Source organism: Danio rerio, chromosome 6 (assembly GCF_052040795.2).
Source record: "Danio rerio strain M-AB ecotype USA chromosome 6, GRCz13ab, whole genome shotgun sequence".
Classification (NCBI taxonomy): Eukaryota; Metazoa; Chordata; class Actinopteri; order Cypriniformes; family Danionidae; genus Danio; species Danio rerio.
In genome coordinates, this window is record NC_141026.1 from 33,900,432 (window position 1) to 33,912,998 (window position 12,567).

The window sequence follows — 12,567 nt, forward strand, 5'->3', positions numbered from 1 at the left end:
TTTTGAAAGTGATGCATTACAATATTGAGATACTCCCAAAGTTACTTAGTTACTTTATATGTTAGGTAATGCGTTACATTACTTTTGAGTTACTTTTGCATTACTTTTTAATACCTGGCTGAGGCTTGATCTCTTTCGAACTTGTTTTCTTTTCCTTCTTTTTTAAACAGAGGAGCTCTGCAATTAACAACACATTGCATAACTTACACCATCAATTTCCTTTACAAAAGCAAAAAGTGTATATTTTAGGATAATGTTAACTGAGAACTTCCTGAGAACATACATGCCATATATATATATATATATATATATATATATATATATATATATATATATATATATATATATATATATATAGAGAGAGAGAGAGAGAGAGAGAGAGAGAGAGAGAGAGAGAGAGAGAGAGAGAGAGAGAGATTATTGAAAGTACAAAGCAATGTGTTTGCTACTTTTGTACTATTTGTCCTAAGTAAAATCACTGTCCATTGAGACTATGCCTTTTTCCTTTTCTTTGTTGCCTTCAAAATAATGAACACATTCTCTCTTTGATGCAAGATTTGTTGTGACTACTTTTTATTTTATACTAATTTTAATTCAGCAATTTATTCATGTTAAAAGCTTAATTAAACTAAAAAGTAACCTGTGTTACATTTTCAATAAAGCAACTCAAATATTATAACTATTTAAAAGTAATGTGTTTACTTGTTATTTAGAAAAGTAATAATATTACATATAACTCGCGTAACTTTTCCAACACTGTCCACTATTATATTTTTTCTCTTTTACAAAGTGGTCACTTTAATGTGATATTTGTAATTTGGGGGAAAAAAATACTCTAGAGTGGCTCTTTTTTATTAAACATGCCTCAACAAAAGATTATTTGGTTCTTACCAACTTCAGAAGAACCGTATTTATTTTATATTTCGAAAACAAATAATTTTATGATGTAATAAATGTTGCTATTGTCATTTTTGTTAAATGTAACATATTTACTGATGCATATATCACATATATGCACTGGGCAGTCTTCATTATAAAAAAAATACATACATTATATAATTAAATACATTCATTTTATATATGGCTATAAATGAGTTTGGCCACAGCTCTTTAAAAGAGCCAGGAGAAGCCATAGAAACTTCTGGGAAACAAACAGATTGAGAAATGAAGAGGAGTAGAGGGTGAAACAAAGGACACCAAAGGGGGAAATGTTGTTAAAGACGATCCACCCTCAAAATCTAAATCAAAGCCTTCACGGCGCTCTCAAACTCCACACCATATCTCTGTGCTTCATCGCTCCATTCTCTAGGCTTTTCTCCATCTTAATGGTTTCTTCTTTTTCTCCTCATTTCATCAATGTTTAGACTAACAGGGATCAAACGTGACTGATGACTGCCTGCATGGTTAGCAGGGTCAGATTTCAATGACAAATGGAGCAAGAGTGGTAACATGAACTCCTGATGACTGCCTTACATAAATAAGCATCTGAATGAAGATGAATTGGGATAATCTATTCTGGACTAAGAGTGAGTGTGTGAGGCCAGAAAGAGGGAGAATCTGAACCAAGGTGGGGGAAAGAAAAAAATTAAACACATCTGTGTTTAGCGCTACACCGGAGAATGCACTGTGCTGTTACATTGTCATTTCTCACATTTAATGACAAAACAGACCCATTAAAAATATCCGCCTCAGAATATATGTTTGTGGAACAGCAAATATTCACTTTACTGCAGTTTCTAGTTAAAATAAACAGAATGCGGCAGTACGATGCCAACAACTTTTGTTCCTTTCCACATTAATGTTTCTAAGAACGCAGTGTTAACTCTAGAAAAACCAGAATTCTATAAATACTACAATTACCAAAAGAATTCTGAGCATTCTCATATAAGACATCACATAGTCACATTATATTTACATTTAAAGCTTGTATTGAGATAATAAAATTAATTAATTAATTATATGAATGTCTGACATCATATTTAATTAAGTCATTACCCTAAAAATACTATCTGGATGGGAGACCACATGGGAAAGCTAGGTTTCAGCCGGAAGTAGTGTTAGTGAGGCCAGCAGGTGGGTGCTCAACCTACGGCCTTTTTGGGTCCTAATGCCCCAGTATATTGATGGGAACTCTATACAGCTCAATGAGCGTCGTCTTTTAGATCAGACGTTAAAGCGAGGTCCTGACTCTCTGTGGTCATTTTCAGGAAGTCCTTCGAAAATGAGTAGGGGTTTACCGCCAACATCCTGGCCAAATTTTCAAACTGGCCTCTGTCCATCATGGCCTCCTAAACATCCCCATATCATATTTGGCTTTATCAGTCTGTCACCTGTCCACAAATCAGCTGGTGTGTGGTGTGTGGTCTGACGCCATATGGCTGCCGTTGCGTCATCCAGGTGAATGCTGCACACTGGTGGTGGATAAGGGAGATTCCCCCCATTGTGTAAAGCGCTTTGAATGTCTAGAAAAGCACTATATAAATGTAAGGAATTATTATTATTATTATTATTATCTTTTTGGTAATATAGCCTAAAAATCTATATTTAGGCTACATAAGACCACATGCGAATGTCCACGATTCCCTTTTATTCTAACAAACAGTGGAGAAGGCTTTTTTCATGGCACTGAATATGCTTTTTTGAAATGCATAGAGTTCACACTTAGATATTGCTTGATAATAATAGCAGGTTTGCATGCTTTCCCGAGAGAGAATCCAGAGCTCGGAGATATTTGAGCCCAGGGCTCCCGCCTGGTCAATGAGCATAAGAGGGGGTACGAGATCAGGAAGTTTGTTCGTGTAGTCGAAGAAACCCCCCAAAAGGCTAAAAATGCTATATATGGCTGCTGGATATATTTTTAAAAAGTTTTTTTATTCTACCTAGGGTTATTGCGTGGTGGTTAGGGCCTGAAAGAGAGTCAGGGAAGGGGGAGGGGAAGGCAACAGGGTCAGGGAGCCTCCACTGCTCCGATTCTTCGAAAAACAAAGGTGAGGGAGTAATATTAATCGGGCTATTTATAGTAAGTTTTAGATAATCCGATTGGCTTACTTATGATTACAGATGAGAGACCACCTGCAATTAATCATATCCTGTGCCCCTCTTGAAACTAGTTTTTGAAATTTCACAAAGTAAAGTTATGTTTTTGTTAGAAGGAAGTTGCTAGGCAGTAGAGCCACATATACTTAGTGACAGGGAAAAGTAGCAGACTGAAATGCACAGTCATGCTGACTGCTATGATAGAAATAATTAGAACTCTTTTAGACTGAATCTTCAGATGGACTACTTTTCAAGTATTTTTGTGTTTTTGGCCACTGTTGGCTTCTGTCTTGCACAGTCGCTGTTTGAAAGGCTAACGTTTAAAATAAAGTTTAGAATTTGAACTAAAATAAGCTAGATGATGTCATTATTGCCTTCTTTAGAGCTGAATCACCCTGCAACATGGATTCTGGTAATGAACTGATATAAATGAAAAACAAATCTGAATTGTCCTGATTGAGTTGAGTTTCAGAACACAGGTGTGGTCAAAATGTTCGGTTGTAATAAATTGCATCTCGGTCAGAGTGTTTTTCTTTTGTTTAATATGTAATTAAAAAACATAGGGGGCTTTCCAGTTTCAAAAACTCTGATGTTTCTGATAAGACGAGGTAATGTTGACACTGGCTCGCTGTTTAAAGTGATAAAAACATACACTTCCTGATTGCTAAGGTAGAGCAGATATAAAGGGGAAAAGAGCACAGAGGTACAAAGCTGCGTTGACTAAAAAAAGGGGGGGAATAAAAACAGAGAGATGAGAGGAGAGAAAATAAAGTACTTCCACACACAAATGAGCGAGGTCACGTATTCAACAGCCTTGCTCATTTTTGTTGCACTCAAAAGGCCAAAAAAATTTCTTTGAAGATTTGACGTCAGAAAAGTAATATTGTTCTTTGCAAATGGTTGCCATGGAAGCAGGATATGTGAAAATTGGCTTTGGGTTTTTGAAGCTTAGACAATGTGTGTGTCTGTGTTACGCACCAGAGTTGAGGTCTCGTCCTGGGTTGAAAGCTCTGCTATTGACGGTAGGGGAGAGACGATCACAGCTGATGGTCTTGGAAACATTGGCATTAAAATTACCGTCAAATCTGAAAGCAGAGAGAAGACAAAACATCAACTGGCGATAATTATCAAGTGACACTTCACTGGCGAGCGTTCAGTTTGTTCAAGACCTCGGTTGTGAGGAAAACCGAAGCTGAAGTGTTTCTAATGCTATAATAACAGCGTTTGCAGTTGTGTGGTAAAGCCCCCTGAGGAAAAGTGCATCAATATCTATTTCTACCAGCCGCACTGCTCTTCTGCTGAAGATGAAAGAGGAAGATGGAGGGATGCAGACCGAGGGGAAAGGAGGGCACGGAGAAGAGCAGATGGGAGAACCTTTTGATTTTATTCATGGCATCCAACACTTTTAGCCAGACGAGCAGAGGCACATTTATGCTTAAGGAGAGTATATAAATTGAACTGGGGGGAAAAAATTGTGCAACCACACATGCATATTTTTTGGTAAGGAATCTATTTATTAAATAAAAAGTCAGTAGGAGGCTTATAACAACGACAAATATTTCTATTTGAATTAAACACTGTTTTCTTGACATTTTTATTAGTCAAAGAATCCCACAAAATATGCAACATTAAAGAGAAAAATTCACTCAAAAAAGAAAATTCTGTTCAAGGTCCTGTGAAGTGCTCTCAAATGTGCATTTTTATTCAATGTTTGATGTAATGAAACAGCCAATAGCGTTTCATTTTTATCACAGCTCTGCCAGTGAGAGTAGCTGAAATCAAGCGTATCAAATGAGAAGCAAATGAGAATCGTCTTGAAGAGGGCGGAGCATATCATATCTCAGAGAGCATTTGATTGGTCAAGAGTTGATGAGAAACTGAAGTATGAGGTGACCTGGAAAAAAAATGCTGATCGATTTAGGCAGAAGTGACAAACTGCAAGCTTTAAATGTTTATATCAGTTTTATATGTTCTAAACTCAAATTTTTATCAATGTTTTGGAGCACACAAGCTATTAGATATCCTTAAAAATAACTAACTGAAACTAGCATCAACTTATTTATTGTAATTTCACGAGACCTTTAATTGTGTTTGTAAATTTCATACTTTTTAATGTTTTTATTTTTATGCTCGTCCCCAAAAATTCAAGCACTAACACCTGTTCAACTCTCTTAGAAACACATGCTTTGTTGCTTAAAAACGCAAATCAAATGGAAACAATACATGTTCTTATGGTGACATTTATACTACTGCATTTAAGTTTTAAAATGTAAAAGTTTTGATATAGCTACACATGGTATCCACAATATTCTTGCATTCTGAAAATGCTGAAGACGCTGTTTTAATTTGGAAACGCTGGTTCCAGTATGGACTAAATGAAAAACAGCCTTTTGAAAAAGGAGATGTGACTATCCACGATCTAACCCCTGTCTCTCCAACTCCTCTTATATGTAGTAGTAAAATATGTGCATGCCCAGTTGGTCACAGTATGTAGAGTGTAAAGTGTGGACGGAGATTGTTTTTTTTCTGAAACACAATAAAAATGCCTGTCTGGACAAGGAGCTGTTTCATTCTAAAATGCTATTTCAAAACAAAAAACCACAACAGTAAACACAGCCTAAAGACATATTTTAAAAAATAGATTCCTATTACTATGAAAATCCATCAAATCAGACTATCCAAAATCCAGACTGCTTTGTGCAACCAATGTTGACTTTTCCAGACAGCAAATTGGGGCACAATTCTGGGTCCAAAATCTATGTAGTGTATTTCAGCCTTTAATTAGACACTAGCTCTGTTTCTATCCAAAAAGTGACAAATGCACAACAAAAGAGATTACATTAAAGTTTAACAAATAAAACATTATCTCCATTCAGCTTTTACAAGAGAATAAACATTTTTGGTAAAAATGATGTGATGTACAAATAATGAATACCAACATTTCTGCAAGATGAGAAACCATTCTGTCTTTTTTCCTTCATACACTCAAAATAATATTTTTCCTGCTTAAGGAAAACTACTTAAAATAAGCTGAAATAACATCATCTTTAAGCAACACCTTAATTGTTTTATGTTCAATCCACTGAAAATGATAAAAAAAAGTTTACTGAATTGACTTGCGATGGGACAATATGAAGGGATTATGTGGAACCCAGCATTTTTACAGTGTAGTAAATAACTTTCTTAACATGACAGAAAATGAATAAATTTGTTCATGTTATCTTTCATCTGGAGCCCGGATGTTTGATAAGATTAAACTAGGAGGTAACTATAAAAAATCATTTAAAAAATTTGCTCAGCTCTTTACAAAATTGTGAGATGAAAGCAGTTCTTCAGTTAGTCCAGATATTTAATCACATCAACTGTTTAGACCAGGGGTGCCCAAACTTTTTCTTATAAAGTGCCAAAAACCAAACTTGATTGAGGTTAGTAGGCCGGAGGTAAATATAGTTGCAATAAGTAATTTCTTCATTTATTTATTAATTAAAACTAACTAGAAAACATTGCTTTATATTTACTAATAAAGCATTTTTTAACATTTTAGAATGAACTTATTACAGTAAAATAAAATCTCATTCATAATAGAATGGAGTTACACCAGTTTTGCCTTGATTTGCTCTCCATTGTCTTCAGCATAGTCCTCTATCCGTTGAGCGACATTATTTATATTTTTAAAAAATCAGATTCATTTACAACATTTAATTAAAACATGCTTTTATTGGTAACTCAGCAAAAAACAAACAAACAAACAAACAAAAAATGGCTACGCCAAATTATAAATGACAATTTCTTTTAAAGGCATTTGCCCGAACCCTCTCCATCATTCTCATTCTTTTCTCAGATGGGATGGTGGGCCAAACGGTTTCCGAAAACCATCATTAGCCAACTAAGGTCACAAGTGTTGTCGTTACAAACATAGTTTGTTGATTTGGCGAATCCCAAATCCATCGTTCCAACAAACATTCACAAACTGCATTGCACACTTGTAGTTAGTAGTTAGTTCCTGGCTGTGTTCTATTCCCAGTTATCCCCGCTAAGTCCTATTCATTTACAATGTTCCAACTTGCCATTTTGAACGAAGCTATAACTCATGATGAAACTATAGGTGACCTATTATTTAAAAGCAGAATTTACATCTCCAAAGCTTGTGAAAAAAAAAGTAAATATACAGCATACGCTAATGATTTTAATTCATAGTAGGTCATTTATTTAAAAAAATTATCTGCATTTCAAGCCTATATGACATGTGCCTGTTGGTTAGAACATTTCTAAAGTGGTTTGAATGTCAAATTGTAAAAGTAAACTTAAAATAAATAAAAAGAAACAATATCCAACTTAAAAAGAATATTAATAATAATAATTATTATTATTATGAAATATAAATTTTTTCTTACTGTACTTTATTACCAACTGTAAATTAAAACCATGAACCTAACCCGATTTATATGATTCATATAAGATTATAGTGACAGCTAAGTGGTTTTAATGTTTTAGAACAGAATATGGAATATTCTAAATAATATTTGTAAAGAAAACATTGGCCCTGTATGTGCCAATTACATATATTTCAATTAATATGGAAAGCAAGCGCATGTTTTTAAATCCAAAAAAAATATCGGATTTTTTTTTAAATGCGTGTAAAACAATATAATACAATATATAAAAAAGTATGGGATTTTTCTCTACCTAACCCCGTTTAGAGCATCAATTTGGAGGTTTTATGTTATAACTAATGTGGTTTAAATGATGGATCTGCGACAAAGCAGCTACGGTTTTGGGGAACAGTCATCACTACATCGTTCTTGTCCCAAATGATGAATGGTACTATGATATTTCAGCCACAAGTTAAGTCGTTGTTTGGGAAATGCACCCCAGTGTTTTCATGCAGATTCCTAAAATGCACATAAAAATTGGTGGAAGATAACATAGCTTATGACAGAATTATTTAAATGGCAGTAAGCATTAAAAATGTGTCAAAAAATTTAAGTGTAATCAGCAGTCACATCTACTCAGTATGTGCTACAAAAAACAAAAACACTCACAAGAAAAGACATTTCATAGCATCCCATTCAGCTGCTGTTTCAGGTCTGTGCCTGCACTAATCGAGCACTGATCTCAGCAGCATCTCCAGAGATCTTGCAGTGCCACACACTCTTTCATCTCCCTCAGGACTCCACAAAAAACACTGTCACACACAAACTATAACAAGCTCTAGCCATCATTTCTCCATCTTCTCGCAACCATCCATTCATCTATCTATTCTCCTTCACATAATACCCCAAAATGCTCTGCTTTCATCCACATGCACCCTATTTATCCTCTGCCGTATGAACTTGGTATGTTCTTGTCCATTAGCCTTTACTAAACTAGTGTGTTTTCTGAGCGCAGAGTTCATTTCTCTCCCCATTATCGGCGTCTCGCAGAGTCGAAGCGGAGCTGCTGTTTGACTGACGGCTGCTGTGATGTGCAAAGCGCTTTGAACTTCACACATTTAATTCCCATCAGGCGCTAGTCATTAGAATTCTCCTTCAACACACTTTACATGCGGTGGCAATAGCAAATGCGCTAGATAAAAAATAAATTTGCAAGCTGCTTTGAATTTTACATCAGAAAAAAAAGATGGGAGTGCAAGCGTGCAAAAGAGGGAAGGGGGAAAGGAAGGAGGAGAGAAAATATATATTGGATAAAAACGTGAGGCATTTTCCTTCTCTATCTTTGATTTCAACATGCAAATTAAGGTCTCTGGAAAAAAAACATTCGGAAAGAATGAAAAGAAAGATAGAAAATGAGTAAATGGGAAAACAAGCCTTTGGGTAGTGCTTACTTTGCATGGTGTGAAAAAAAGTGTTTGACCTAAAATAAAAAATAAAATAAAAAAAAGTATCTACCGTTCAATCATTTAATTGCCTATTTGAATTTCAAATTAGTTTTACCATTTTAATCACATTAAAACACTACAGCAAAACTTAATGCAACTGTAATGATTTCAAACTTATAATTTGATAAAATATTAAAATAAATAAAAAGCGGCAAATTGCCAGTTACACCAAAACATGCTTTTAAAATATCAAAAGTTTAAGTTATCCACAATATACACAAAGTAATTAACATTCCGCATCAGACATAGGGCTGCTTGATTATGGGAAAAATCATAATCACGATTATTTTGGTCATAATCGTAATCACCATTATTCAAAATGTCAAATTATTCGCCCTTCTGTAAATTTTTTATATATAAATATTTCCGAAATGATTTTTAACAGAGGAATTTTTCACAGTATTTCCTATAATATTTTTTCTTCTGGAGAAAGGCTTATTTGTTTTATTTCGGCTAGAATAAAAGCAGGTTTAATTATGTTAAAACCTATTTTTATAGCTCAATATTATTAGCCCCTTTAGGCAATATATACGTTTGATTGTCTGCGGAAGAAACCACTGTTATACTATGACTTGCCTAATTACATTAAGCCTTGGAATTTCACTTTAAGCTGAATACTTGTATCTTGAAAAATATCTAGTAAACTATAATGTACTGTCATTACAGCAAATATATAAGAAATCAATTAAAAAAATTAGTTATTAAATCTGTTATGTTTAAACTGTGGTTTTAGCATCTTCACTGTAAGAAAAACACTTCAGCTACAAAAGTCCTTCAGTCAAGAGCAGTGAGGGATTTTTTCCTTTTGTTGTTTGATTAATAATAAAAAGAGGTGGCAGCAGGGATACTGCGCGCTGCTCTGATATGGTTTCTCTTTCACATGTCTTATGATTCTCAACTTGTTTGTTTATTACACAAATGAGGGTTAATATAAATTATCCCTAAACACAGCACTCTGACACAAATGTGCATGTAGTTGACCATTAAAGCGCTCCCATTAAGATGGCGTTAGATGTGTGTGCTCTGCTCGTCTCCGAGCCTGTCCAAGGCTAAGCGCAGCATGCATGCACAAACACAAACATGCGCTTTCACGCTTTTAACAATTTTATCAACTTTTATCAATGAATGATGCACATCCCATGCTGCAAACGTTACATTGCAGTACATGTTTTTAGTCATTTTCACCTGGAACTGAGCTTCAAATGTGTTCAACAGGAAAAGACTCGATTAATGTTTTTTTATAATCGCTAAAAGCCAAAATCGAAAACAAAACCGGATTTTCGATTAATTGCACAGCCCTAATCAAACACACCAAAAAATTTTGTATTTTATTTTGTATTATATCTCAGTTAAACATAAATTGTAGAAAAAAAAATAACAGGGGGCTAATAATTTTGACTTCAACTGTGTGTGTGTTTGTGTAAGTTAGGGATATATATATATATATATATATATATATATATATATACACACACACACACACACACACACACACACACACACACACACACACACACACACACACACACACACACACACACACACACACACACACACACACACACACACACACAATACAATATACATACAACAGTTCTGTCTGGTTCTCTAATCTGATTGGCTGGTAGCTGTGCAATATTCTGCAATATCAGAACTTGTACAGCCTCTTCTCTGATGTGTATTACTTTGCCCACATGTAGTGACAGCATATCAATAAACTCACTACAATGTGACAAATATTGCAGCTGTTGGACAATACCATGTAGGTGAGAATATAGTTGTTTAGATTGCAACTATGCAGTTTATTGATAAAGTTAGTGCCTATTTTAAATATTCATAATTTCGGAGATCAGCCTGTCATACTGAGCAGAGCAAAGACAGTTGACGTTCCGCTGCAAGATGGCGACAGAGACCACATAATAAGTCATTAGGAGAGAAAAAGAGCCTTTTTTCAGCATAAGTTTCAAACAATAGCTGAACAAATCATTACAAAACAGATAAGTGATAATCTAAATTGATCTCTCTCTTTTGTATGTTAAAGTGCTAATCTTATAGTGTTTGGTTTGCGGGGTTAATTATTTTGAACTCCCGATTGCAGTAATGTCTGTTGCAGAACAGAAATACTGGGAAACTCTAGACTGAAGGCATTTCATGACGTTCAGCCTTTTAATCCTAAAATGTGAGCAAAACCACCTGCTTCGTCATCACTTTAGACATTACGCTAGAGAATCATTCAAATACTAGCTCTAAAGTGAAATATATTAAGTAGCAATGGTTTCTGCTGTTCTGGCCGTTATCTGCAGATGTGAATGAATGGCGAAATAAAGTAGTTCCTCATACAAAAAGATTTTTGAGATTGTGCTTATGCCGTCAAACTGTTGAATAAACTCAATATCACACTCATATCAGTACAATATGGCTGTATATAGTCCCTGGTGGGACACTAAGGGTGCTTTCACACCTGTGAATCGATTCAGTTGTTCTGAAACAGAGATTACAAATGTTACATTGTTGCTCTTTGCTCTTGGAGCGGTTCGCTTTCACACTGCAAAGTTTCTAAATGGACCAAAAGAGCTAAAACAAGTCATGTGTGAGTAAACTCTCCTCACATTGGTCAGCGTGTCAGGGTTTATTTTGCAGAGTCCCGCTCAGCTGTCAGGAGAGGTGGTGGTTTGGTGGTGTTTGACAAGGTGAGCGCGACGTGTCTGAAGAGTGAGGAGAGATGAGGTGGGGAGGGGTGAGAAGGGTCGCGACGTAGCCTATTTGAGGACCGGGAGGGAGACGCGAGATTACCAAGAGATTATCACTCGTTTGCGGGCATCCGGAGACTCGCGAAACTTCCCGGCCTACTCATAATTCTCTCTTCATATAGCCGTATGCCTTTTACATATCCATAAAACAGTGATATAACCATGCTCGGATCGTTTGCTTTCTCACTGCAATCGATCCGCTCCAGAGTTCATTTCAATCGAGCCGAGACCACCTCATTCAAGCGATCTCAGAGCGAGTGATTTGGTGCGGATCCGAGAGCGATTGGCGGTTTTACATATGCCAAACGAACTGCGCTAACTGGGCAAACGAGACAAAAGTGTAGGTGTGAAAGCACCCTAAGGCACTCGGACTGTGGCCTTGAGCCAACGCACGCCTCCCACAAGTGCCGAAATACAGTCATAAAGCACTGCTACTCATGTGACATATATACATACATTTATATTATTAATATATTAATAATATAAATGAAATACATGTTTTAAAAAAAAAAAAAACAAGTTATAAATATTAAATTTTTTAATCATTCTCATAAAATAAACCAGGTTTGCATTAAGCTCTTCACATCAGAAAAAATATGTGAACATTTTTAGTCACTTATTTTATTTATTATTAACAATTACAACCCCAATAATGCATGTTTATAGTCACCATCTCGAAATTAACAAATATTGTCCAAAATAATCGAATAGTCCAAAACAAAAGTCTACGAACAGACAACACACATGGTAAAAACATTAAATCCATAATGCATATTTTGTCAGAAAAACAAAAAACAAACTATACATATGAATGGTTATGAAGTTATACAGATTAAAATAAGTACTGTTCAAACACCTGATCTAAGTATCTAACATGAATACAGTTAATGAGCAGCAAGCGCT

General features: G+C 35.3%; 1 protein-coding gene across 2 annotated transcripts in view; it reads right to left on the reverse strand.

The window, feature by feature from the left end:
- Nucleotides 1-12,567, reverse strand: part of cachd1 (cache domain containing 1) — a 152,444-nt gene that overhangs the window by 51,679 nt on the left and 88,198 nt on the right. For both annotated transcript variants that reach the window (XM_087257443.1, XM_087257444.1), the window contains exon 4: nt 4,015-4,121. In XM_087257443.1, the coding sequence (XP_087113569.1) occupies nt 4,015-4,121 (107 nt within the window). The remainder of the gene's footprint in view (nt 1-4,014; nt 4,122-12,567) is intronic.